Source organism: Pelmatolapia mariae, linkage group LG15, assembly GCF_036321145.2.
Source record: "Pelmatolapia mariae isolate MD_Pm_ZW linkage group LG15, Pm_UMD_F_2, whole genome shotgun sequence".
In the NCBI taxonomy this organism is placed as follows: Eukaryota; Metazoa; Chordata; class Actinopteri; order Cichliformes; family Cichlidae; genus Pelmatolapia; species Pelmatolapia mariae.
In genome coordinates, this window is record NC_086240.1 from 1,074,404 (window position 1) to 1,100,138 (window position 25,735).

The following is a 25,735-nucleotide window of genomic DNA, read 5'->3' on the forward strand; positions in this document are numbered from 1 at the left end:
CACAAAGAAAAGAGTTCCTATTTTAAAGCAGGGCTGAAATTAATCATGAATTTTAATAACATTAGAAATTCAATGGAGGAAGGTTCACAACTCAGCGGCTGAACAGTCTGACCCCTGACCAGCCGGAGCGGCTACAGAGAGGCTAAAGGGAAGACTGGTTTAGGGAAAAGGAGAGTGTGGGAGCAAGAGGACAGGCAGAAGCTGCGCTCACTTTCAAAATCAAGGAAAAAGTTTGGCCCCTGTTCAAACTCTGTGCAAGTGAGCACTTTTAATAGATTCCCCATTTGGTTTCTGCAAGAGAGAGAAGAGAAGGAAAGGAGGAAGAGCATGTGTGATGTTAAAGAGTCACCGAAAAAAGGGAGAAAATAAAGTTGTTTGATTAGCGATGGGCGATCAGAGGCGATGCTGCAGGAGGTCGCGACCGAGCCAAGAGGGGGGCGAGGAAAAAAAGAGGAGAGAATAAGAGGACGCCTTCACGGTTTGGTCACTGAGAGCAGAGACCGACGGAGAGAGAAGAAAGAGCAGAGCAGGCTACACCTCCTCCTCCATCCAGCTTTTGTCCCACTGCCCCGCCACACTTACTTTCAAAGTCCAGGAAAAAGTGTGGATAGTTCTCTATTTCCCTTGTTAGGACTTTTAGCAGGTTACCCATTCCAGCAAACCTGATGGTTAAAAAGAGGCGTCACCATAACAGATACCAGTACATACAGTTTCACAAAAACATGTTCAGTGTGGCTGATTTCAGACCAAAACAAATCATGTTACAAACTGAAAATGTGCTCAGGTGTCGCTTGTATTGATTATGATTTCCATTAAAACTGATTTCAGACCAGCTCATTGGTTTACCGTGTCTGGAGGAGCTGGATATTAAATGATGCATATACACTGGGGCTGGCTTACAGCAGCGACTCTGAAGACCAACCAGTCCTTTTCCATTTAATTGAGGATTTAATTAACTTTCTAAACAGACAAAACTATCCATCAAAAGTTTACAAAATGAAATCAAATATTTGCTCTTGGTCAAGTTTTTTTTTTTTTTTTTTTTTTTTTTAAATGCCCTTTCTCTTGTTCTTCCTGATTGGCTGCCCCTCGGAAACAAAAGATTCAAATACAAGGTGGGTGGAGTCAGCTAAGCTTAAAGTCTGCGCTCTTGGCTCACGTATACACCGACTTCATTACTTGAAGGTTTGGCTATGTTTACTGTACCATTTGCAGTGTGGGAAAAACTGTTATTGTCCTTTTATTTTTTAAATTTAATCCTTGCTGCCGACCTTTCCGTCAATCATTCCTTTGACAGAAATGAAACCAACCATGCACCAAGCTTTGCTAGCTGATCTGAAAATGCAGATGATGATTATCCAGGTTCTCTTCACACGTGTGTTTCCTGGTCAGTCAAGAGGCTGTGAAAGCAACCTGAGCAAAAGTCTAGTTTCTTAACCTTTCTTTTGGATTCAGGCGTCTCTGAAATGAGCCAAATGCAGAGTCCTAAATTACAGTTACACTCTATAAAGCTTTTATTGGAGGCAAAAGGCAGCAATTTCCTGGGAAAAGTCTCCCTCCCCCAGCTATGACGGGTGGTCACAAACTCTGTAATCACAGTGGGCCTAAACCTACAGCAGCATAACGTCAGGCCACGATTACGGTAAAACGGGTAATGTTACAGGAACTCACAGAGATGCAAACAGGAATAGTGTAACCCTGTTTATTTTTAAGAAATGAACAAAAAAAACTGAATTAGCTGCTACAAAAATGATTTTAAAGTCTGTGTTAAAGTCAGTATATTGCACACTTGCATTTTTACACAGTAAAGATAAACACGAGTCTTCCTTTCTCACACATTAACAGCCAACTTCCCTCGACTTAAGCCAGAGAGTGAAGTGACAACAATAGAGACTCTGTGCAGCAGCGTGCACATGATAATCACACTGCATTTCTCTGCACAGCCTCCAGCAAGCTGTCGACTATTTTTCAATCGTGGTATTCGCTGCACATCCTGTGCTCGTCATAAATTCAGATATAACTGTGTGCATAATAACAGGCTGCACACTGTACCTACAGCCTTTGATTGGGAGGAAATTATATACCTTAAAAATGCATCAGATTATTAAATTCATGCAAAGCAGTCAGACTCGGGGTTGCACCAGCAGGGGGCAGTGTTGACATACATTCACTAACTACTGTGACCGTGCCATGCTGGTACATGTGCTGCCGTGCAAGCCTTATTTGTTCAAGGCAGACTCTAACCTGTGGCTACGAGTCTGCAGCAGCTTTATCTGCTGTATTCTGCAGCAAGACTCCACCTCCCCACCCCTCAGGTACCAGTGAACCATTAAAACTGACAGCTGACTTTAAGACTGCCGACGAAGGGCATTTTTTCCCTCTGAGATAAAACGGTCCAGTCAAGTACATTTGTGGTTGAGTTTTCATTTGGTGTGCACTGGGAATAAAAGACATTGATCAAACATTTAAGAAACAACCACGTGGTCTAAAGTCGTCATGCATCACTGTGATTGGTACCTCTCTGAAGTCTTTGCACTGCGAGTCGCTTCAGTTCCTTGGCTCAAAGCTGAGCCTACCTCACATTGTTTGGGGATTTCACCTGTTGCTGCATCTCCCTGACATTCTGCAGGATCTGGCCGCCACACTGCTGCCGGGCTCGTGCACTGTTACACGCTCTCGTTCCTAAACTACACCAGGGTCACTTTTAACGGCCTACAGAGAACCGATTCATGTATGTGCACGTGTACCTACTCACACAGCTAGCCAGTCAATCACTTTATCTACAGCATAGCTATAATAAAGGTGATCTCATTTAAAGTTTTATTCTATTGTATTAAAAGTTGAATACAACATCTGTCACATGTATAGTTTTTTTTTTTAAACTGTACAAAGACGGGAGAATTATTGGACTTTGTATTCAATTAACTAAATATGAGATGATAAAAAAACAAGCACACAATGTAGGCGTGAAACCAGTCAGTGTAAATATCACTCTGATGATGTCATTGATCTTCTCTGACGACCTGATACATTTTCAGAGTGAACGTAACCCAATCAGCATCTTTTAATGACGCATCTAAATGGAATGTGACCGCGTCACCATTTTATGTTTATGGATTGAATTACACCTGCGAGTGGCAGCTTACACAACAAAGAACACGTCTTGGTAATGTTTACTCTCAGGTCATTAGGTACAGTTATGAACAGTCCTGCAGTACAGGTTGTGTCTCTTAGTCCAAGCTTCTTGGTAACACCTGGTACTACAGGTATGCCAGTAATACACCAACAGTAGTGTCTGTGTGAGTGTCTTGTTTCAGTTCACTCCGAGACAAAAGTGGGAAGAGGGTGGGGGCAGGGGGGCTCACAGGTTGAATGTTTACAGCATCGTAAAGAAATCGTGGTTTGGGCCTGTGACGATGCTAGCATTAGCTTCCTAGCAGGCTCCCATTGCCCACAGATGGTGTAAAAAGGTGAGACGCAGTCTCCAGGTCAGAAAATGAAGCCAGTGTGGAGGAAGCTTAAACCTGAACTCCATCTGAAGGCTGCTGTCGATAGCTGAGGTTGAGATGATGGACGTTTCTGGTTTTCTGTGTTGACCTTTAAACACCTTGTGAAGAATTTATGGGCTTAGTCACACATTGTGGGTCACATTAAATAAATAAACAAGTCTATTTTGTAAATATTAATCATACTATGTTTTAAAATGAATGATCATCGGTGGCACGACAGCACACACCCAACAGCTAAGGACTTGTGGTTGACAAGTAGTTCACCAGCCGGTGAGTACGTGGCTTCACACCCAGACCCGTCTTTACTCATCACATCCTTTTTTTTTTTTTTTGCACAACCAAGATGGCGGCGATGGTGGAAACGCTCGAACGCGCGATCGATACGCTAACAAGATGCAGGATCTAAAACGCCACCAGCCATCTTTTAAATACAGTCTATGAGAGGTCTGTGAGGTATTAATGTGCACATCAGCCCGCTTCTTATTACAGTGTGCAGTTCAAGTAACATTATATTCATTTGGTGTTTTGAGCTACTGGAATCAAACTTTCATATAACTGCGACTCCTTTATGTTCGATTTGTTTTAATAAAGGGAGTTTTGTTGTGTTCTTCCTCTTTCACTGGCAGTTATCGAGTATCTGTGGAAACTTTCCCAGAGTACGGAGCATCTGCTGACACCGGTTCAATCACCGGGAAATGTCACCAAATAAAAGAACCAAGTGAAGAGACGACTCAGTGAAGAATACCCTGAGAGTGGAACTAGAAATCATGAAGTGAGACATTAAAGCAGTTTCCCTAAAGAAGAGAAGAAAATAAAAATGTAGTTTGTTGAACATAATCCCCTCTGCATGTCTAAATGCTAAAGCCAAGGCCTGTTGTTTTGTGAGTAGGAGATTTTTTGTGTTAAGACATGAGTTACCTTTATGTTACACGTGCTGCTCTCAGAGACCAAAACTCTGCTGCTTTAATCTCAATTTAAGCATTCCTGCTGCAGTCTGTGCTGCCATCTCAAGGCTATTTAAGCTTTGTAATTAAAGCAAATTCTATGCACTTAAAGCACCAAAATGAGTTCTCTGGTTGAACGACCTCCTCTGCCGTCTGGGGAGTCCTAACCAACACGTGCTCAGAAAGAAAATCCTGATCTGAGCAAACTGGCAACCCAAATTATTTGTAGAGTTGGAGCTTTATTCTTTCAAATAAAAAAGAAAGACAGATAAAATAAAAATACTGACAGGTATTTTATGGCAGTCTCAAAAACGTACTTTAAACCTACCATAAGCTCACTGGTGATTTTTTCCTTTTTAAATGAATAAATAAATTCAGGCAACATGTTCGACCCTCAAAAAAACAAAAATAAAAAAAAGTTCCCATTGACACTGATAGATGCTACACTCAATTATGAAATTACACAGAGGTGTTTAAAGGATGCACTGACCCTTTTCAATTTTTCTCTTTTAACTTCGTTCATTGCAAAGTTGCACAGATACCTTTGGAAAACCCGAACGTTTGGTAATCCTCCTCAGATCCTGGAAATACCAAACGAAGGTTTGGCTGTAAAGCCCAGAGAACGAGGAGCTTTCTGAGGCTTAACACAACCGCGGGCTAATCCCAGCTACCTAAGATCATCTAAACCACAGTGTTGCTGCTGGCTGATGTGTCTTAGTGGCAGCTTAGAGTGCCGACTGTACGAACATGAAGCATACTGTGGTCATGTCTGAGTGATGTACCTTGTCTGGTGGAGGACGTCAGGCTGCGGTTTATATCATCCGCTTTCTTTGTGTCTCTGTAACAACAAGAAAGGGGAAAAAAGGACTTAGAGAAAATGACACGACTAATACCAGCGAGTGAAACGCACAGTTCCTCATAAAAAATACACGTGCAGGTGTGTCTGTCACTGCGTGCACGTCGCACACCTGCCGACTGAACGGGCAGAGGATCAGCTTTCCACATTAACCAACAAAATAACTCTTTTCTGCTGATGCACACGAGCCTTCAGACAAATACAATCCTCCAGCATCACAAAACACACCTCTGAATTATTCAACACTGAAATCGACACCACCGTCTGTCATATCCAAAGAAAAGCAGCTGATTAGCCTGTCTGCTGCAGGTTTACTGAGGTACTGAACATCCTGTGCCATGCTGCGGCTGCACAATGCTGTAACTCTCTTTAAGGTGGGAGCAGAAAATAAATAGATGGTGCTGTCAACTAGCACAGCGTCCAACCAAAAGAAAAGAGCAGGATCACCTGAAGCTCAGCGTTCATCTGTGAGAGCTGAGAGCGAATTTTTCCACATTTGAACCTAATATTTGTCACGGCTGTTTCTAAACGTGTACCTCTCATAGTTTGACTGACTTTCGCTCTCCATGAGCGGGTTTTGTGGGCCAATGAATGCCCCAAATCTGGCCCACAAAACCCGCTCATGGAGAGCGAAAGTCAGTCAAACTATGAGAGGTAGTCTCCTGCTTAACAACGGAGAGGGCCATTTGTGTGGCAGACGCTTTCCTGGTGCTACAGACTGGAAAAATATTCCTGTTTGGGAATGGGCCTACACCGGCCTGCAACAAAGTACTTTTAAATTATGGAGAGGCCTGACTGGAGAGAATTATGCAGCAGCAGTAAAGCTGCGCTGTGGATGGTTACTACGTCTTACTACATTTCCTGTTGTGGCTTGAAATGTTTGTTTTACGGCCCCACGTGGCTCATTCTGGTCTGACCGGCTACTTGTGGACTGCAAATCTAGGCAGGAGCAAATATTCATGTGTAAATAATACTCCTGTATTTGTGTGCAAAGAACTATAACCTTATTTTTACCTTAATTTAATAATTGCTTAAAAGGGGATCTGTTAGGCTTTTTTTATTCTTGAAGTTCATTGGAGTAGCTGTGCAGCTCGAGTCACAGTTTAATATCAAGTCAACGTTTTTCTGATCTGCACTCTGCTCTGTGGTGGTGATGTGGTTTCACTGGGTTCATCATGTGATGACCTTCAGCTCCAGCTAGCACTCTTTGCAGGCGAGGGTGAAGTCGCTGGGACGAGAACTGGAACCTCAGAGCACTCAGGGCCATTATTATTGGATGATCATAAGAATTAGTCACTGTGTAAATGACACAGTGGGCATCATTTTGAATGTAAGTTACAGCCTTCACGTGCACACACACACACACACGCACTAATAAGCTCATGCACATTTATATGGCAGCAAGGTAATGAACCTTGCAGGAAGTATTTGCATGCATAAATCATGCAAATACTTCCACAGACACCCAAATGTTGGGTTTCTCAAACACTTTTTGTTCAACATAATACTTTTTTGCAGGGTAACGAAGACAATTCATCTATTGCAGAGGTTTGTTGATACAAACGCCACGTTTGGTCTTGGCATCTGATTTTCAGCTAATCCATTAACTAACATAATGTAGACATATTACCAACTGTCACTGAAACCTGTGCTTCTTCGTCTGCACTGACCCTGCTCCATCCTCTGTGGAACCTGCACAGCAACAGTGCTGAGAGAAGGGATGCTGCGGATGATTGGGTGGGTGGATGCCTCCAGAGACACGAGATGCTCTCCTCGTAAGGGCAGAAAGTGCAGCTGTTCCCTGTGGTCGGACACGTGAATGGTCTTTAGATATAATATCACACCCACTTTATACATCAAACTTCCTTCTTTTTCTGCACTTCAGCTTCTTTGAAGTCCTCCTTCCTCTTTGCCCCATGTGTCCGTTTCATTCCCTTTTCCTTCTCTGCTTCTGCTTTCAGTCAAACAGAGCAGGATTTCCCCATTTGTCCCCAACTTATCTACACAATGAAATCAAGCACGTTTGCAAACGTCAGCCAGTACACATTGCACTAGAATAAAAATAAACGAATAAATAAAATATGCAGCATTAACACTTCACACTTATGCCATTCATACCAGTGTGCAAACCAACAATCTTAAACTACCAGCACATTAATCACAGCACTCAGAGCTGAGCGCCGGTTTATTAGTAAGTCAATAAATGTGTCAATCATCCCGGCAGGTGGTGCAGTCAAACGGTGTGGAGGGAGATGCATGCAGACTTCTCAAAAATAAACATGTTTTTCAGGAAACATCAATCAAGAGCTAGAATGGAATTTTCCAGTGAGCTCAGAGGAATAACATGCACAGTAATACATGGGCCGCTTCTGTCCCATGGTAAGTTACCGAAGGGGAAAAAACCAAAACATCTGAGCACAGTAATGTTGATTTTATCCAACAGATCTGCTGTTAAGAGCACGAAGGTATGAGTGAGGAATGAGATAAGTGAGACAAACTGATGGAGGAAGCAGGAAGAGAAAAAGGAGAGACGAGAATAAATCTGAGACGGGCACAAAGAAACCAAAGAGACACAAGCCAAGCAGCCTGCTTATTGCTGCACTAGTAAAGAAAATTCACTAGTTTGCTATGAATCACATTTAAAAAATCTATACTGATGGGCAATGCATCGAGATCACTGTAGTTAACTAAAACTATCATTTAGTTTAGGGTTTTTTAGTTATTATCTGCTAGTTTGGTGAAAATTGTAATGCAGCTTTATGAGGCATTGTTGGGTGTTTGCTGAGACTCTGGATGTTTATAAGACTGTGAGCAAAAAGCTTCCAAAGAGTTCTGTTTGAATTGTAAAGCCTCTGCTGAGGGGCCTACGTCTCGCCCCTCATACAATAATACTTAGAAATACTAAGACTGACACTGAAACTAATAAAAGAAGCTAAAACCAAAAAACCAAAATGAAATTTAAAAAAAACTGAGGATAACCTACAGGGAATATCCTTCCACATGGTTATGAGAGTGTGTATGTTCAGGACAGATGCACATGACAGATTCGGGGAAACATGAGAAAGATGCAGACAATGACAGTGCCATTAGTGCTAATGGTTTTAGGTGGTCTAATATTAAGGTGACACAGCAATAAGGAACTTGCATATGCATTTTAAATTTAGCGACAAACGCATGCAGAGCTGCGTGCTGGTGTTCAGCTGGACTCATCATCAGCTGTCATTTCAAGTCAAAACACAGGACAGCACAGCAAACATCAAAATGATGTGGCAGCAAAGTCATAAACACACAGTCGGATTAGTCATCCACACAAAATCCAGTGACTGTAACTTACTGATCATAAAGTCTGCCCATGCTGACAAAGATCATGTGGCAGCCGTCATCGTTAAGGGAGGTTCGATAAGAACGTGGATCACACTCATTTCTAACAAACAAGAGGCGAGTGCCACAACACATCACCATCCGTTTGATCCCCACTCTCTACTGCCACAGCCCTGCCCTACCTGCTTACTGATATAGACTATTATCCTAATTTTCAGCTATATATTTTTAATCAAAAAGGGCAGCACGGTGGCACGGTGGTTAGCACTGTTGCCGCACAGCAAGAAGGTCCTGAGTTCAATTCCAACATCAGGCCGGGTCTTTCTGTGTGGAGTTTGCATGTTCTCCCCGTGTTTGCGTGGGTTCCCTCCGGGTACTCCGGCTTCCTCCCACCGTCCAAAGACATGCAGCTTGTGGGGATAGGTTAATTGGATAATCCAAATTGCCACTAGGTGTGAATGTGTGAGTGTGAATGGTTGTCTGTCCCTGTGTGTTGGCCCTGCGACAGGCTGGCGACCTGTCCAGGGTGTACCCCGCCTTTCGCCCTATGACAGCTGGGATAGGCTCCAGCGCCCCCCGCGACCCTGAAAAAGGATAAGCGGAAGCGAATGGATGGATGGATATTTTTAATCATGGACTTAATCATAGAGTTTTTTATCTTATACAGAGGCTCAGTGAGGGTCTTCAGTACGCCTACTGCATAATAACTGAAATAAGTGGTTTTACCTCCATTCCTTCGGCCCTACAAACAAGACAGCAAGTGGGTGGGGCTTCTGTGCACCTGAGATGACCCTATAAGACAGGGGTGGGGAACTCCAGGCGTCAAGGGTCAGGGTCAGCACACCTGAATCAAATGATTAGTTCATTACCAGGCCTCTGGAGAACTTCAAGACATGTTGAGGAGGTCATTTAGCCGTTTAAATCAGCTGACACATCTAAAACCTGCAGGACACCGGCCCTCGAGGCCTGGAGTTGGACGCCCCTGATATAAGAGAATCACCGTGCCGTTGTTTTACATCCACGAAGGGGTGGGTGGTAGCACTCGTCTCTGTCAAATATTAAAAAGCAAACAAACAAAAAAACAACAACAACAGCCAATTACTGAATGATGTGCTTCATGTCTCTTGAGTGCATATGTTTACATGCAGCTTACACGACACTGTAGAAAGAATTAAAGAAATCTGACGTGTCTGAAGAGAGCAACCAGGGAGTAGAAAAGAGCAAAGTCACCATCCTGCTCTTATGTTAGCTTCATGTACAGACAAGTGCTGGCACCCTCCCTACATGGATGTAAAACAAACTTACATAAAGATGTTAACAGTCTCTTTGTGTGGACAACCACACACTTGCCTGCACGGGCTCGTCTCAAAACTATCTGTTTCCATGGTGACAGCAGAGAAGTGCATTAAAATAAGGAAGGCACGCAAATATGAAAGACCGACAGCCTGGAGGGGACAGACAGACACGTGGACACACACTTTGTTCTATAAAGGCTACCGGTCAGAAAAAGGGAAGGTGTGTGATGAAAGCAGCTGTCACTAATGCTGTGAATCTCTGCCAAGAAGGCTGCTTAAAACGGGAGAGCGGCAGTCTGCAGACATGTGAGGAAGATGAGAGGAGGGTTCACCGGAGAGGGAACTGTGGATGAAAACAAAATCTAAAAACATGTGAAGAAACAGATTATCATGACGGCGCCTCAGCGTCGCTGAAGGGAACGAACTAAATGAAGTCGAGCAAACATGAAAAAGGATTTCTCTTAAAGAGCACAGATCGATCTGTGTAAACCTCATAAAACAAGTGCATGTGGGGAAAAACGAGAGCTACAGATCTCTTTGGTGTTTCCATGTATACAGCATAGAAAGGAAACTGAGAGGCTCAGTCAACGTTTACACAGGAAAACAAAAGACTGCATATCCCACAGTTCACTGGGTTAAACTGACCATAACAGCAGATAAGTCCTTCTTATCTGGCTGTCATATCAGCTGTGTTTTCACAGTGTGGCCAGCATTAGATAACCGCTGACCACCCAATAAATCTGCAAACACATAATCTAATGCAAATTTGTCTAACAGCAGTTTCCAAACAAGTGTAAAAAACTAAAGCCTGTGTAAACACATCATATCTTGGACTTTATTTATTCAAATTTTAGTGTCTACCTTTGTAAGATAAAAGTCATCTGTTAAAGACATTTTATGCTATTATTCAAATGACCTGTTTAGCTTTCTTCACAGCTGTGATTTACAGCAGGCACCAGGACCTGTTGTTTAGTCATAGGTATACGGAAAAGTGCAAGACTCACAAACCCAATCACAGGAAGCCGCACTGCGTTTGTCAAGCCTGACACCACAACTGACTCTCCAAGTAACTCTTTTTTGGAAATCAAATTTTTTACCTCTGAAGTGTACAGATGGAAACTATCAGGATGTCCCGCCTCCTTTGTGCCCCGTCAAATCACGTTCTTGCCCCGAGGCAGCAGAGGCGATGACCCACTTTGGATCAAAACCTTTTGTTTCTTCGCTGCTACGTTGACATTTTCAGCAATCAGCACATTTACACGTAGTACTGCCATCACTGAGTGCAGACAGCTGGATGAACAATATAACCAACATCACTTGTATTTTCCTTGAATCTTAACAACTGCCTATTGCAAACAGTATCGTTTCCCTAAATGAAGACTGCACAGTGAAGCAGGTTCACACATTTTAATTATTACTCCTGTTTTCTGAGTACTTGGTGATGCTTCTCTCGTGAGTCTCTCATCCTGCAGATGAACTTCAGCTCGACTGACAGCAACCCCTGAAGCAGTCCTCCACCTGCCGTAGGTTCTGGTTAGAGCAGATCTCCAGCTCAGAGCAGATCTCCAGAGCAGAAGGACCATCACTGACAGCTGGAGTCTGAGTGCGTCTGACTATGGGATCAGATCCTCTCTTGGGAAGCAGAATGACATTGAGACGACCACCATAGCAAAAAAGGCTGGGTTAAAGCTAAGAACAGAAGTACTAAGGCTCGCTGTGTGGGTGGGGCCGGACCTTCATTATCCACACCTGGTGACGTTTTGTGAGCACAAACAGACATGAAACCCAAAATGGCGTGACAGCTGTTGATATTCAGAGGATTGAACCTGTAAATCAATTATTTACATGACTGAGCATCATATCCACCACTGCAAAAGCACATTTCCAGCATCACTCCAGGTCACGCAACAAGAGTTGGTGTGCAAATCTGTGAGTAAGCACAAGTCCCATGTGAGACCACGCCGGACACGTTTTCCAACCAGGTGATAAATGAAACGCATGTAGACGTGTAATAAAAGTTCATGATGTGAAGAGGATGGAGAGTTCTCTCAGGGTTCAAACAAAGGTTAACCCTCAATGGAAGTTCAATGAGCTGGAAGACTACAGCCCTCCCATGAGTAAATGAGTACGTGTGTGTCTGTCTGGAGCGTCTTGCGTCCTTTCTGCATGGCAACAGCCTATGAAAGGGTCACGAATCAGAACGGTGAGCTCTGCCACTGTGGACTCCATGTTTGTTAGAAACTCACTGGCCTTTGATACCAACTCACCTTCAAAACAGTACAATTAAAACATGTACTTAAAAATATGTAATTATACATGTTTATAAAACCCCCACAGGAGACCGTTTGAATTCACACTAATGCAAACGAGGCCTTTCATTCATCAAGTGCTAACTGCTACACAGGAAACATGTCAGTCTGCTCGGTATGACAGAAACCTCAAGTGACGGAGCAAGTGCTGAAGCGTGTGGGAACTGTCTGCAGTTCCTTTGTTCTCATGCACAATTTCATGCGTGTACCAGCACAATAAATCAGCATTGGTCTTCTGGTAAACAGAGCAGTTCCTCTTCAACATGCTGGTAAAAACAAAAACATCTCATGAAATCGTATCATGTTCTTCTTCAAATCACTTCATAACTGAATAATCAGATCAGCCACAACATCCACCAACACAATCAGCATGGTTATTTAGCATGCAGCAGTGAGGACTAACATTATATACTGATGGTTATTATACGTACAAGTAATATGTGAGGGGGGGGAGGAAGTGCTGTACTGATGCTGGAAACGGCTCGCTGAACCTGATCTGCACTCTGTGGAATGTGGTTCCCGTTTGATTCGTCACGTGAGCATCTGAGCCAACAACGTTAAACGGGGGAAATACTTTCCTGCATTTTAAATAGCGACGCTGGTAAAACATAGAACCTGGAACATCAGCAAAGGCTGATGGCTTAGAGATGATCTTCATGTTAAGTAAAAAGAATAAATGGATAAATAAAAATATTTCTAAAAAGCTTGTGGTGCTGTTCAAATAATTCCCAGATGAAGGAAAATGAGCAGCAGCCAAACGCTCGTACACTCTGGCTACGTATGGGAGATCATCTACAAGCCGCTCTGGCAAGGAATCAGCCATAGAGCTCTTGTAAGACCACGCAATAAATATCTGTTGAAAAGAAACTTTCCTCTAAATATTATGTCTTGATTTGAGCGAACGATGCAGCACGAGCCACATTTTAGGAAAATCTGTCCAAAGTGCTGTTACAGATTAAAATCAAGAACGAACACATAATAATAAAATCAACAAAATAATCCCTTTCCATTATTTTCAGTAGCATGAGGTATTAATTATTAAAGCACATCATTACAAATTTATAGCCTAACAAAGTCTAATTAGAAGCTACACTGAAACACATGACAGGGCTGCATGATACGCTAAAATCTTGGTACTGGTCCTAGAACAGTTTTATTTACACAGCGCCAAATCACAACAACAGTCACCTCAAGGTGCTTTATATTGTAAGGTAGACCCTACATTAATACATACAGAGAAAACCCCAACAGTCACACGACCCCCTATGAGCAAGCACTTTGGCGACAGTGGGAAGGAAAAACTCCCTTTTAACAGGAAGAAACCTCCGGCAGAACCAGGCTCAGGGAGGGGCGGGGCCATCTGCTGTGATTGGTTGTACATATACAACTAAACTTAAGCGAATAGCTTGTGAAAGCACACAAAAGTAAAACCAAAAATAGACAGTGAGTCCTCGGGTATGCTATGCACTTGTAAGCACATTAAAGACCAGTTAACCATTAACCATTTACAAAACAATAGAGCAGTTTCAAGTTTACAATAACCATCCAGACAAATGCTTTCAACCAATGATTGGCCAATTATCTGTAACGATTAATAATTATATTGATTCTTCACAAAAAATAAGTTTTAGCATCAGTTTAATTAACTCTGAATTAGCGACTGTTACTATAACGAGTTCCCAGAAAACCTTTCTTGCCTTCTGTGGATCGAGAGCTGTGACACCTGAACTGTCTTTTGGAAACCTGGAAAGAAACAGCATCGTGCCAGTTACGACACTAACGCTCCCATTTTTCTTGGCCTGCGTGTGCCCAACCTGTGTGTTGATGTGCGATTGGCTGGCGCGGCTGCAACGAAACAAATATTTTAAGTTTAAAAGACTTCTGTGCCAAACCCAGCCGTTCTTATGTCTGTGAAGTAAACCGTTTCCTCTCTGTATAAACCACAGGAAACCAAAATCAACACCAATGCCCCGAAATAACTTCTGTTTAGGAATCTCTAGGAAAATGGCTGACAAGCATAAACCAGTTGTTTAACTGGAGTCTGTCACTACCAGTGTAATCCAAAGTGGCTTTAGAGTAACGGCATCTTTTGCTTTGCTTTGCTGCTTCTCGAGCAGCATTCACTACAAAGCTGGCACCGAGTGTCAGTACAGCTTTCCCTGGACACCGCAAGTGCACAGAAACAAAAGAAACTGGGGGCTTAACACTAAAAATAGTTCATAGTTCAGTCTGAACCTCAGTTTGGTCGCTACCGCTTTAGAACAGCAAGGAAAAGAAAAACCATAACACAGTCCCAATACTTACTGTATGCTTTTAGGCTGCGTGCTGTCTGACAGTAGAATCAGTACACAACAATGATTAAATGTTGCACACACACTGATGTACAGTATGAACTTAAGTAATGAGCCCTTTTGGGGGGGGGGGTCACCAAGTGGCATATGGTCAAAAACTGCTCAAGTTAAGCCCATTAACTGTAGCTCCTCCAAAATAAAAGCACATTCGAACACACCAGCTTGGCCCTGGCTCTCTGCATCCATTTTTAAAATCCCTCGGCTGTTTTGACTGGCGAAGAAAACAGGCCTTCAAATTGGGTTAGGGGAGCTGTGTCTCCCTCAGGCGCCCTTTGCTGGAGCAAATGTGACAGCGGGGCATTTTGGAGGGGGTTGAGCTCAGCTCAAGGGGAGGTTGGCTGAGTTTTGCCCTAATATGGACATGGGCTGGGGGGTGGGGGTGCTGTTGGGAGGGAGGCAGGCAGGCAGGGAAGAGGGTGGGCTGGGTGGAGAAGGGGAAACCTGCCTAGCACCACCACAATGGCAGCCTTGCTCTTTATCCTCCCCTCTTACAGCCTGCTTCACATACCAGCACAGGGTTCAACTGTTTTGCTCTGCTAACCACACTCTGGAGGCTCTCTGCACACTGAAGAACTCTTCAGCAGCCAGGAGTCAGGCATCGAGCACAGCTCACTTTTAAGTACTTGTGCTGCTCTCTGAAAGCCTCTCACTCAGAAACAGTACATCTCATATCTGACAAACGGCTACGCGCTCCAGCTCGCTGTCACTGGAGCACAAAGCTGAGCCTCCTCCTCGGCGGCCGCTCTCAGCTCTGTGTGCCCTCTGGTTCAGCCAGCTGGGTCATTTTACACTTGCTCCATACAAACTCACCACTATCCCTCCTCTAACATCTGCAGGCAGATGAAGAGGGACGAAGATAATAAACAGACAAAAAAGTCACAGTGACCGTTATTCTGTTCGGTGAGTAGGAGGGGTGACCGGGGGGGGGGGGGGGGGGGGGGGGGGGGGGGGGGGTGTCTGCAGACATAGTAAACATCTCAGAGAGGCCTCTGTCAGTGCTGAGAGAAAGTGGGATAGATGGAGGGAGAGACTGCCAAGGCGTTTAAGAGTGCATGAGGAGAACAATAAACGGAGGAAAAGACTCGAAGAAAACGAGCCAGTGGGAAAGCAGAAGCAGGAGGTTGGTATTTGGAGAGCAGGGGGAGGCAGAGTAGCTGGCTGCTAGCAGCTAGTGCTGCGTAGCGCGGGACTCCAGGCGTAGAAATTCCTCCTACGTTTCTGTTCAATGCCACTTCTGTTCTGCCCAGCCCTGCTTGTCAACAGCAATGTAGATACAAAGGGAACCATGTCTGTGTGTGACTGGCTGTTGTGTGAAACCAGCGTTAGCAAATATGAATGTGAATGCATCAAACTAACTTCCTCAATACATGCCCTTTCTCTGAGAGCTACAGAGAGCAGCAAGGTTGTCTTAACATACTCAGATAAATGTGCTACTGCCGCAGACTGCCTTGAAGCAATGACATCAGTAGACTGTGGCTTGATGATACTTCAGATACTTCAGATAAAGAAGTTCTTACTCTAAGAGAGGGAAAAACTTTTTGACAGCTGGATAAGGAGACTGGCACCTGTATCTGTCAGGTAAATATGAAAACAAGACAGCCACTGGCTGAGATGGCATTAAAAAAAACAAACACCCCCCCCCCCCAAAAAAAAAAGCCTTCGAGGACTTATCAAGATCATCCAAATATGTAGGTTGTTTATTTATTCTGGAGATTCTTCTGAATGCTCCTGTGGTTGCAAAAGAGACCTGCTTGTATAATCATTTGTGTGAAAACAGCCACTCAGCCACCTTCATCCATGACCACATAGATGGCCCTGGTGAATTTCATGTCTTACCCCTTACAACATGATGCTCATTAGTCGCATTTAGAGTGTAATAGATGACACAGCAGGCTATGACTTAGGGAGGGTCTGCAGTATCCCCGAGTGTTTTATACCCCCAACCAGAGGGTGATGTCATAGTGACGACCTCCATCTTTTATGTTCCCGATTATGAAAAAGGTCACAGTCGAGTCCAAAGAACCGGCAGTTCTAAACAAAGGCTAGAAGGGATACAAACCAAAGTAATTAACATACGACTGCTAAACCAAACTAATTTTACCACAAAGGTTAGCTAGCATATGGTTAGCATCACTGCAGTTACGGTTAATCCATCGTGGCCATCACATGGATACAGGCACTTCTCTGAGAGCTATGTTACATTCACTGAAGCAGCAAGATTATATTAACAGACTCTGAGATAGATTGCCTTAAGGTCATGACATCAGTAGACATGCAGATACTTCAGACAAGAAGTCAAGCAAACATGCATTCAAAGGAGACAGGGTCAGGGAAAACAGCTTGATAAGGAGACTCGCAATCTGTCAGTTACATATGAAAACAGGACACACACTTTTAATTAGCATAAAAAAACAATAAAATATCCACGATCAATCTGTTTCTTTGCATATACACGCTGGTCAAACACAGCCTTTTGCTCATTTCTGTATTTGCTCTCTACCAGTGAGGCCCAGCAGCCAGTGCTTCTTTCCCCTTCATCACGCTTCACTCCAATAACATTTTCTTCTTATTAACTCTTTGCATTTTCAGTACACCCACAGATGATGAGATTGCTGTTCACAGCTTAGAGAAACGCTCTTCTGTAAAAACAGAGTGAGGTGCTGCTTATGAAAATGAACCTATTTATGGCTTTCCATAAACTCTGCTGTGAGGGCCGGTGTCATTGCTTGTTCTGCGATGACACTTGCAGCTCAGGCTCTCTGCTCTGCTGGCCTGACCCAGCCCAAAGGCTATCTAAGGGCAAGGCACACCACGGGGCAGCCATTGTTGCTGTTACAGCAATCTCACATTGATTTATTTTCAAGAAATAAATATAAGTTTTTCCTCTGTATATTACTTACACGCTGTTACAGCCCAAACTGCTTCTGTGTGTGTGCACAGTGTAAATCCAGGGTTTCCCATTGATCTAGATAATAAAGTACTGAAAGGTAGTTTTTGTATAAATATTTTAAATGATCAACTTTCCCCTTTTTGTTTGCAATACAATATTCTGTAATGGAAATTTCTGCTCAAGAAAATCAAAAGTGGTCGAAATCAGCAGTTAAGACTTGGGAAACATATTGTTCACAGCGCATCAATCATTAGTGATTTATCACACACAGCAAATGAAAATATGAGAAATAGCTGTTTATTGTGGTTTGGTAGGGCTGCAGTACGTAACAGAAAGTCTATTTTTTCCTGTAACACCCTCTGTCGGGAATTCCAATTAATTACAAAATCAAATTATCAAGATTAATAATCAACATTAATCATCACAATCCCAACATACAGTAATCGGGGTCAGAGTTTAAGCCATTATTCTGCAGCCCCCCCGCCCCAAGCTGCTGCTGGTTAGATCTCTCCCACTAGTTTTACAACCTTCACTGTAAAGCACGACAGCCACCCATTCCTGCCCTCACAGACTTTTAGCTTGTCATGAATAATAAACTCTGAATTTCGGGGTTCCTGCTGAGATCAGTGACTGTGCACAGACTCTGATCCTTCTCAGAGTCGTCCAAATCCAGAAAAACAAGTGTTGTGGCACAGCTGGCTAATCAAAGTTAGATATTATAAAGTCAGAAATAATGTCTTGTGTATCACAAATACACTGAGCAGTAAGTCCAGTTTGACTCCCAGCCGGCTGGACTGTTTGCTACCCTGACCTTATTTCCCATGTTTCCTGTTTTTCCCCCCACTCCATCCTTCGGACTCGCTCATCTCGCAGCAGAATTATGCTTACAAAGAAAAGTGTCTTGCACCACATGGACTAGGAAGCATGACACCCTGTAGCAGAAGGCTGACAGCGTTTAGTGTTGAATGGTGATCGCCTCAGAACCGAACACAAATATAATTACACTTTTACACCCATGAGCAACAACATAAACACCAGTGACAACTGGATCAAATGACATTAATCACTGCACAGGCACCAGTTAATATCAGGCTGCATGTCGACAGTCAGTTATTAAAGTTTAATGTGTTAGGAGCAGGGAACATGGGCGGAGTACGTATCTATGTGAGTTTGACATTTCCAACATGGAAGTTGCTGTGGGGTCTTCCACATATGCAGTGGTTATCACTAAGCCCGGCTGGAATTACGAAATTACAGTAAACTGGAGAACTTGGCAATCCTAATGGTCTCATTCTCACCAACACTGAGCTCAGCTGCTGAACAACAGCTGAGCTCAGTGAGCTGTGAAGGATAACTGATGCAAGAAGAGCAAGAAGGGCAACGCTTGGATTATTCTTTGCTGTGGACAAGTAGTCATGTCTGTTTACTTTTATCAAGCTTACAGTTGTAGTAAGTATAAAACCTGCAGTAGTCAGTGTGATCAAGCCTACAGGGACAAAACTGTGTTAAGCTCCAGACGCTCCAAACTGTCGCCCCACTCAGGACACTGACATGTGTCACCGAGTCCACAGGAGAACGATGGACTTTCCTGATCAGCTAAACACAAACAGAAGTTTAGACTAATCGACTGCTTCAACAGTAAGTAGCTAACATGAGCAAGGCTAGCACCAGCAGCTACCTGTCTTTGTGTTCAGTGTAGTGATTCCTGTGGCTCAGTTTATTCTGACACAGCCAAACAATCCTGATTATACGAGACGCACCACTTAATCTTTGCTCATTTTCAACATTTATTACAGTCGTTAGTGTGGAGATAAGGGAGCTGCCCATCTGCAGTCTCAGCAGAGAGCAGTGACAGGTGGCTAATAAAGCCCCCAGTAAACCAGTGTTGTACAACAATGACAATTAACAAGGCTTAACAAAGTAGCATCTCAGCTGCCAACAATCACAGGTGACAAAGTTTAAGCGTGTAGTTGGCTGATCCCTCACATCCCTCCCTACAACGACTATCACCCACAGCTCAGTCTGACTCTTATCTTGTAGTTTCTGAACTTTCAACTGAGTTTGGGCTGCTCTTCCAAAGCTTTCCAATTTTCCACTGGCCCAGAAAATATGATGCTTTGGGCATTTGGGACCAAGTGAACTGCCAAAGCAATTTTGTGCAAACTGTTGTAAGTAGTTTGCATTTGAAATAACCACTTGTATAATGACTTGGGCTTCAGAAACATGTTAATACCAGACATAACGCAGACCTCATAAGAATAAATCTCAGGTTGATTACAAAGTAGCAAAACCTGAACAATAACCAAAGCAGCCGAAACAAACTTAAATAATTATGTAAAAAAAACAAACCACAAAACCAACTATTGCTGTGTGTATTAGGCCACGTGAGACAGTTTGTGGTTATAAAAGCGGATGAATTCAAATCACGTCATTGACTAAAAAAAGTTTCCTATTATAAAATAAACTTCAAAAGTCTGTGTTCCCAGTACAACAGCACACCAAACCAAAAAATTACTACTAACAGTAATACACGAGCAGGCGAGATAAACAGAAGTGACCATTACAAGCACGGCTCTGAACAACAGCCGCGACGCAGAGCAGCGAAACTGCAGCAAACAGCCAGAGAGCTGCTGTCACGCTGACAGGATGCAAGCAGAAAAAGTGAAACGTGAGTGGGAAGTGTGCAGGGTCATGAGGCAGAACAGTTGTACACACACGTATTCGCACACGCAGACAGACAAAAAGACACACAGACGGGTAGTTCGGTGTAAAACAGGAACTACGGCAGGACGGCCACGGTCTAGTACACACAAATAACTAGAGTAACATAACCAGGAGGCTTAAGAACAATATTCGCGGTGAACACTAAATGTTGGAGGATTAGGCTTTAAAAACATTTTAAGCTTTTAAGAGAATAAGCTGTCCTAACAGTTAGGATTTATTCATCTTGCTCAGCCAGACTGAGAGCCTGAAAAGGCTCATTGTTTCAGTAAGCGCTCAATTAAAGCTGAAATGATCACCTTAATTAACAGCAGACATTTGTTGTTGTCACTGCAGTAAAAGCACGGGTGTCATGGATAACACTGGGAATGGCTCTGGTTTACTAAGGTGTTGCAGTAGGTGGAGGCAGTGTGACAGAAAGCAAACATGCACAGAACCAGGGCCCCAAAACTGAAGCAGCCACTTATACTCAGCCACCTTTGCTTTCCATACAAAGGTAGTTTTATTCTTGGACTCGAGAGCAGCTCAGGGTCCTTCTTTAGCTATTGCTGGGCCTTGGTGCCAACCCTCAGCTGAAGGCATTTTAGCTCACTTCCTTGAAAACAGAAGGGTGGGTGGGCCTTTGCTAATCACAGCCAGATTTTAATTAATATAAAAAAACAAAACATAAAAGCAGCAGAGGAATTACTGACAAAAATCGGAAATTATTCTGAGCAAAACAACAAATCCTCCAACATAGGAGGGAATTTTTTCCTCCGAGAACATCCCAAAAACATCGCAGTTTTATCTGCATAGAGGAAACAAACACGCCTTCCAACACTGTGTTTTCAGAGCGGGGTTTATTTTACCCAAACACAAAATATACTGTAGCTTTAAAAAAAAAAAAAAAAAAAAAAAAAAAAAAAAAAAAAAAAAAAAAAAAAAAAAAAAAAAGTGCAGCCACATGCACGGCCACCCCCAAACAGCAACTTAGATCCCAGAAAACTCATTTTGGGAGACTTCCCTTTCTGATTTATAGCACGCCACAACAGATGTAATCTCTCAGACATGTTCTCACTATTGGACTTACTCAGGTTGGTTTATGCGACGGTGCATCCTGAGCAGAGTGTGCAGGAGGCAGAGCGTGAGCACTCACTCGCTGCGAACGCCCTACGCTATTATCTGCAGACCTCTCAAGCAGATGTCCACCCACATGTGGATTGTCTTGGATCAAACACGCCTTTTGTACAACTCTTGTACCCCTAAACTTATGAGGTCTCAAAATGCTGGAAAAATAAAGCATCGAGCACCTTTGAGGGGTAACACTGACACTTTTCAAATGATCAAGGTAAACATTTTGCACGTCTGGATTGGACGGTAACTTTTGTTACCAAACTGCATCGAACATTCTGCACCTTTGCTGGAAATGTCTTTTTAAACAAAGTTCAAAGCTGCAGCTCATATATGAAAACAGCTACACAAACACACAGAATCTGTTAGCTGAGCATCCGAGGCTCTGGAGCCAGGGAGAAATCTGTCGTGTTTTCTCTTCCAGCCCAGATGGCAGCATTGGCTGAGTCAGCAGTGGCGGATGGTCCACAGCAAACTGGATGACTAGCTGCTGATAACAGGAGGAGAGCTCTTAGCCAGTTTGATCAGTCTGAATGAAATCATGACTTTAACAACTCTAACACAAATCCTTTCTTATCCTAAAAGGAAGTACACATTCAAACTATTATAACTGCCAAAAGCCCTCATGTTTGACTTCTCTAACGTACTTTATGCAAATATACTATTTTCATTCCGCACATACATCAGTAACTGCCCACACTGCTAAATGAACACAGAAAGAAGAAGCATAATTTTGCCCAAAATGTGCCATGCATAAATAAAATGTGCCAGACAGACTGCAGAAGCTGCAGGCTGGCCTCGGCTGGCATCGACGGTGAAATAATGACACGACAAGACTTCCCACTGCTTGCACAGCTTAAGCCTCAAGATATTGGACTTGGCAACGGTGCAGCGCTAGCAGGAAATCCTTTGGGATTTCTCATGTCGTATCACAAAGCGACTTGTGATTCATAGCTGGACTCGGGCAAACAAAAATTGCTGCTGTGAGCAGTTTCATTTGAAGTCTGAGAGCAGCAAAAACTGCAAATATCACATTACCTTTGAAACAGCCCATGACAGGCTAAAGTGGCGCTCTTCAGTAAAGCTGCTGCTTCACTCTAGGACCAGAATGGCTGCCAGGGCGGCACCAATGGCTCCCCTGTGCAATCACAGCAGTTCACACTCAACATAAAGATAATGTTTTATTAAAACTAACATGCAAGTTTGGGCTGGCTTGTTTTTTGTTGTTAAAGGAATAGGAAACAGGCCATTCATGCTCTTCTTTTCAAGCAGTTAAGCATCTTTATTGTCATGTTACAAAGCATCTCTCAGAGCCACACAGTGGAACTGATTTAAAAAAAAGTCTTCCCAAGCTGTGACGTACAGCAGTGTTACACGTGTAAAAGTGTTACACAGTGTTACACCATGTGCTTCCCTCAGGCAACCTGTAATGCAACAGCAGGTTGAAAAACCACAAAGTACAAATACGCCACTGTTCAACAGGGTGTGAGATACCATATCCTGTTTTTCTGTTGCAAAGAAAACCTTGAGCAGTGAGAGCGCAGAACTACGAGACTTTCAACTGATATCTGGCAGCTTTCTGACAGGACGATGGGCGAGCAGAGTGCCGGACACAACATTCAAATTGTGCCATGTCTAATTTTTAAAGTCTGACACATTTTTCGCTCGTGTTCTCATTTTAGCTGGGAATGTTGGAATATGTGGAATGGTTTACAGCAACCACAGGCAAAGAAATCTAAACTGATACATCAGTTACTTTAGCCACATTGTTGAAACAAAGGTAGATAGTTTCGCTCTTGTCACACCCAGTGTACAGAACACAGTATGCATCACTCTGATGCTCCAGAGGTCACTAGAACACTATGCATTCATAAGAATATTTAACAAAGGTCCTTCCCAGTAGTGCAGAGGACCTCTTATTGGACCAAAAGTCTAATAAAGTCAAACAGAACTGGCTTAAATGCTGCAGCATGTATGACTCTGTGTATGTTGAATTACATGCACACAAAGTCCTGCGTGTCCGAGCCCATCTCCACTGTTTCAGAGTGAACACTACTACTAGTTCTGCTAGCCCATGCAAATAACATGCAAAGCATTTCAACTTCCTTCATGTGAGATCAGGTTCATTCACACCAGCTATTGTCTAACATGCAGAACCAGCATTCCAGAAACGCTGCTTACTCCCAGGAAATTACTCCCTGGAATACTGACTGAAACAGGACAAATCTGCTCACACATGCCCCCACCACACACACACACACACACACACACACACACACACACACACGCACGGTTGGGAAGTGCAGCTGTTGCTGTATGTCCTCTTGAACAAAAGAGCGCCATTTCAGTACACCAAGGCCTTGATGGGCACATTCCTCTTATTGCCTAGAAAAATTTGCATATCAAGGTGGTTTTCAAATTTAGAGATCTGAGTCGAGACAAGTCTGTCAGTCTGCCTGTGCTGCAGGCTGTGAACAAATTTGCACCCGGCTCTTGGACTATGTTTGGTTAGTTCCTCAGGCAAGGCACAGTGAATCTAGATTCCACCATCTACATGGCAGCACTGCAATGGATGGAGGTACTGGGCTGAATGAACCAGGGGCGGAGGTGTGTTGTTGTTGTAATAGGAAATAATAAAGTATAGCCTGGAATAACACCCAGAGGGCCGACGCAGAGCTCCACATTGTAGATCATGTCAGGAGACACAAACAGCTACTTTTATCAGCTGCAAACTGAGGCCACAAATATATTATAACCGCCTTTCCCCCCTCTGCCAGTTCAAGAGGCAGCAATCAGTCAGAAATTACAGCAGTAGAAAGGAAATCATTTAATCCAACCACCTGCCTGAGGATGAACCGGACACTGTTATCAGTCTGCAGCGGTCTCTACACAGCAGTGATTTCAGACGGAGATAGTTGTTAAACTGTTATAACTTTTTCACCAAACCGGGTTCTAACATATATCTGCTATCAAAATAAATCAAAAACAACGTGTTTCTATTAATCAACAACGGGAAAACAAGAGCAGTGTGGCTCGAATTTAACGCCTCCAGCAGTTCCGAGCTAAGTTTGTGGGCTAACCGGACCGCTTAGAAGCTAGCACCACTGTCAAGTAAACCTCGGAAAAGAAATCACAACATATGGGAATATAAATAGCACAAAACCGCGGGCAGATAAGACTTAGTACAACAATTACGCTACCACGTAACTCATTTCAGGAGCTAATATTAGCTAGCAAGTTGGCGCTTTCTCCGCCTGCTCCCCATTACTCCATGTGAACTCGTTTGACAGTCCCCGATTTGTACGGGGTACACATTTTGGCAAGACACCAAGTAAAGTTGACCCACAGACCCCGCCATCTTTGTGGCCGGCAAAACACGAATCAAAGTTGAGCAAACCTCAAAACTCACCGGTATGTCTCTCGGTGTGGGAGTCTACAGGAGCTCAGCACCGAAGCCTGGCTGTGTGCAGTACTTTCACCGACCTTGGCTGCTCTGTGTGTTCCCGGCAGCAACACAAAACAACACTCTCATCACCCCTCCCTCTGCCAGCAGAAAAGCCATGAAGAAAAGTCCAGTCTCAAGCCCCGCCCACTCCCGTTTCGATTGGTCGATATTAGGGATAGTACGAGAGAAGCCAATTAAATTCACTCTTTTCTTCTTTTTAATATCCAATGATTATGCGGGAAAGTATTTAGCCTAAGCAGTGCCTGGCAGAGCTTTTCTGTCTCATGCTGAAAGTTCACGATGAAAACATAATAAGCTTTATATGTTTTATCATTCATTAAACATAAAGGTTTATGCATTCAGGTAAGTTTAAAACAGACAAATCAGGCTACGACATAATGAGATTTGTCTGTTTTACATATTCTCAGTGTGTTGAAATGTACAGATTAAATCGTCAGCTTTTTTGATGACTCATAAGGATTTCTTGATTTATTTCACATTGATGACATTAAACTAGGAAGAACATTAATGAGTTATTTGGCAGAATAAACCGCACAATCACAGATAAGGATAATAATTAGAAGTTAAATTCCAAAGTAAGGCAAGTTTGAGCTCTTTTGAGTTTGTAGGACTTATCTCTTGGGTTGGGAATCTATCTAAGCAAGCAATAGTTTACAAATTGGATCTCACATTGCTGGACAAGAAACATTTGAACATTGCTTTGCTTTTTGAACAGGGACACTTTCTTGGTTCAGGCAAATCAACGGACACACGCACACACACACGCACACACACACACACACACACACACACACACACACACACACACACACACACACACACACACACACACACACACACACACACACACACACACACACACAGAGCCTTTAGCAATGTCAAGGCTGTACAATCAAAGCAGACACTTTCCAATGCAAGGCCAAATAGAGCTCACAGATGCTTTCTTGCCTGTGCTGCTGCTGG

The 25,735-nt window shown here is 43.3% G+C and overlaps 1 protein-coding gene across 2 annotated transcripts in view; it reads right to left on the reverse strand.

Moving 5' to 3' along the window:
- The window catches only part of fam49a (family with sequence similarity 49 member A), a 33,807-nt gene extending 8,989 nt beyond the window's left edge, over positions 1-24,818 (reverse strand). Inside the window, exons 1-3 of one of the 2 annotated variants that reach the window (XM_063495715.1) lie at positions 24,716-24,818; positions 5,236-5,291; positions 212-291 (exon numbers count right to left, since the gene is read on the reverse strand). In XM_063495715.1, the coding sequence (XP_063351785.1) occupies positions 212-284 (73 nt within the window). In that variant the 5' untranslated portion in view covers positions 285-291; positions 5,236-5,291; positions 24,716-24,818. Of the gene's footprint in view, positions 1-211; positions 292-582; positions 663-5,235; positions 5,292-24,715 lie in introns of both variants that reach the window. The other variant, XM_063495716.1, reaches the window with a different exon arrangement.
- Between the last annotated feature and the right edge of the window lie 917 nt (positions 24,819-25,735).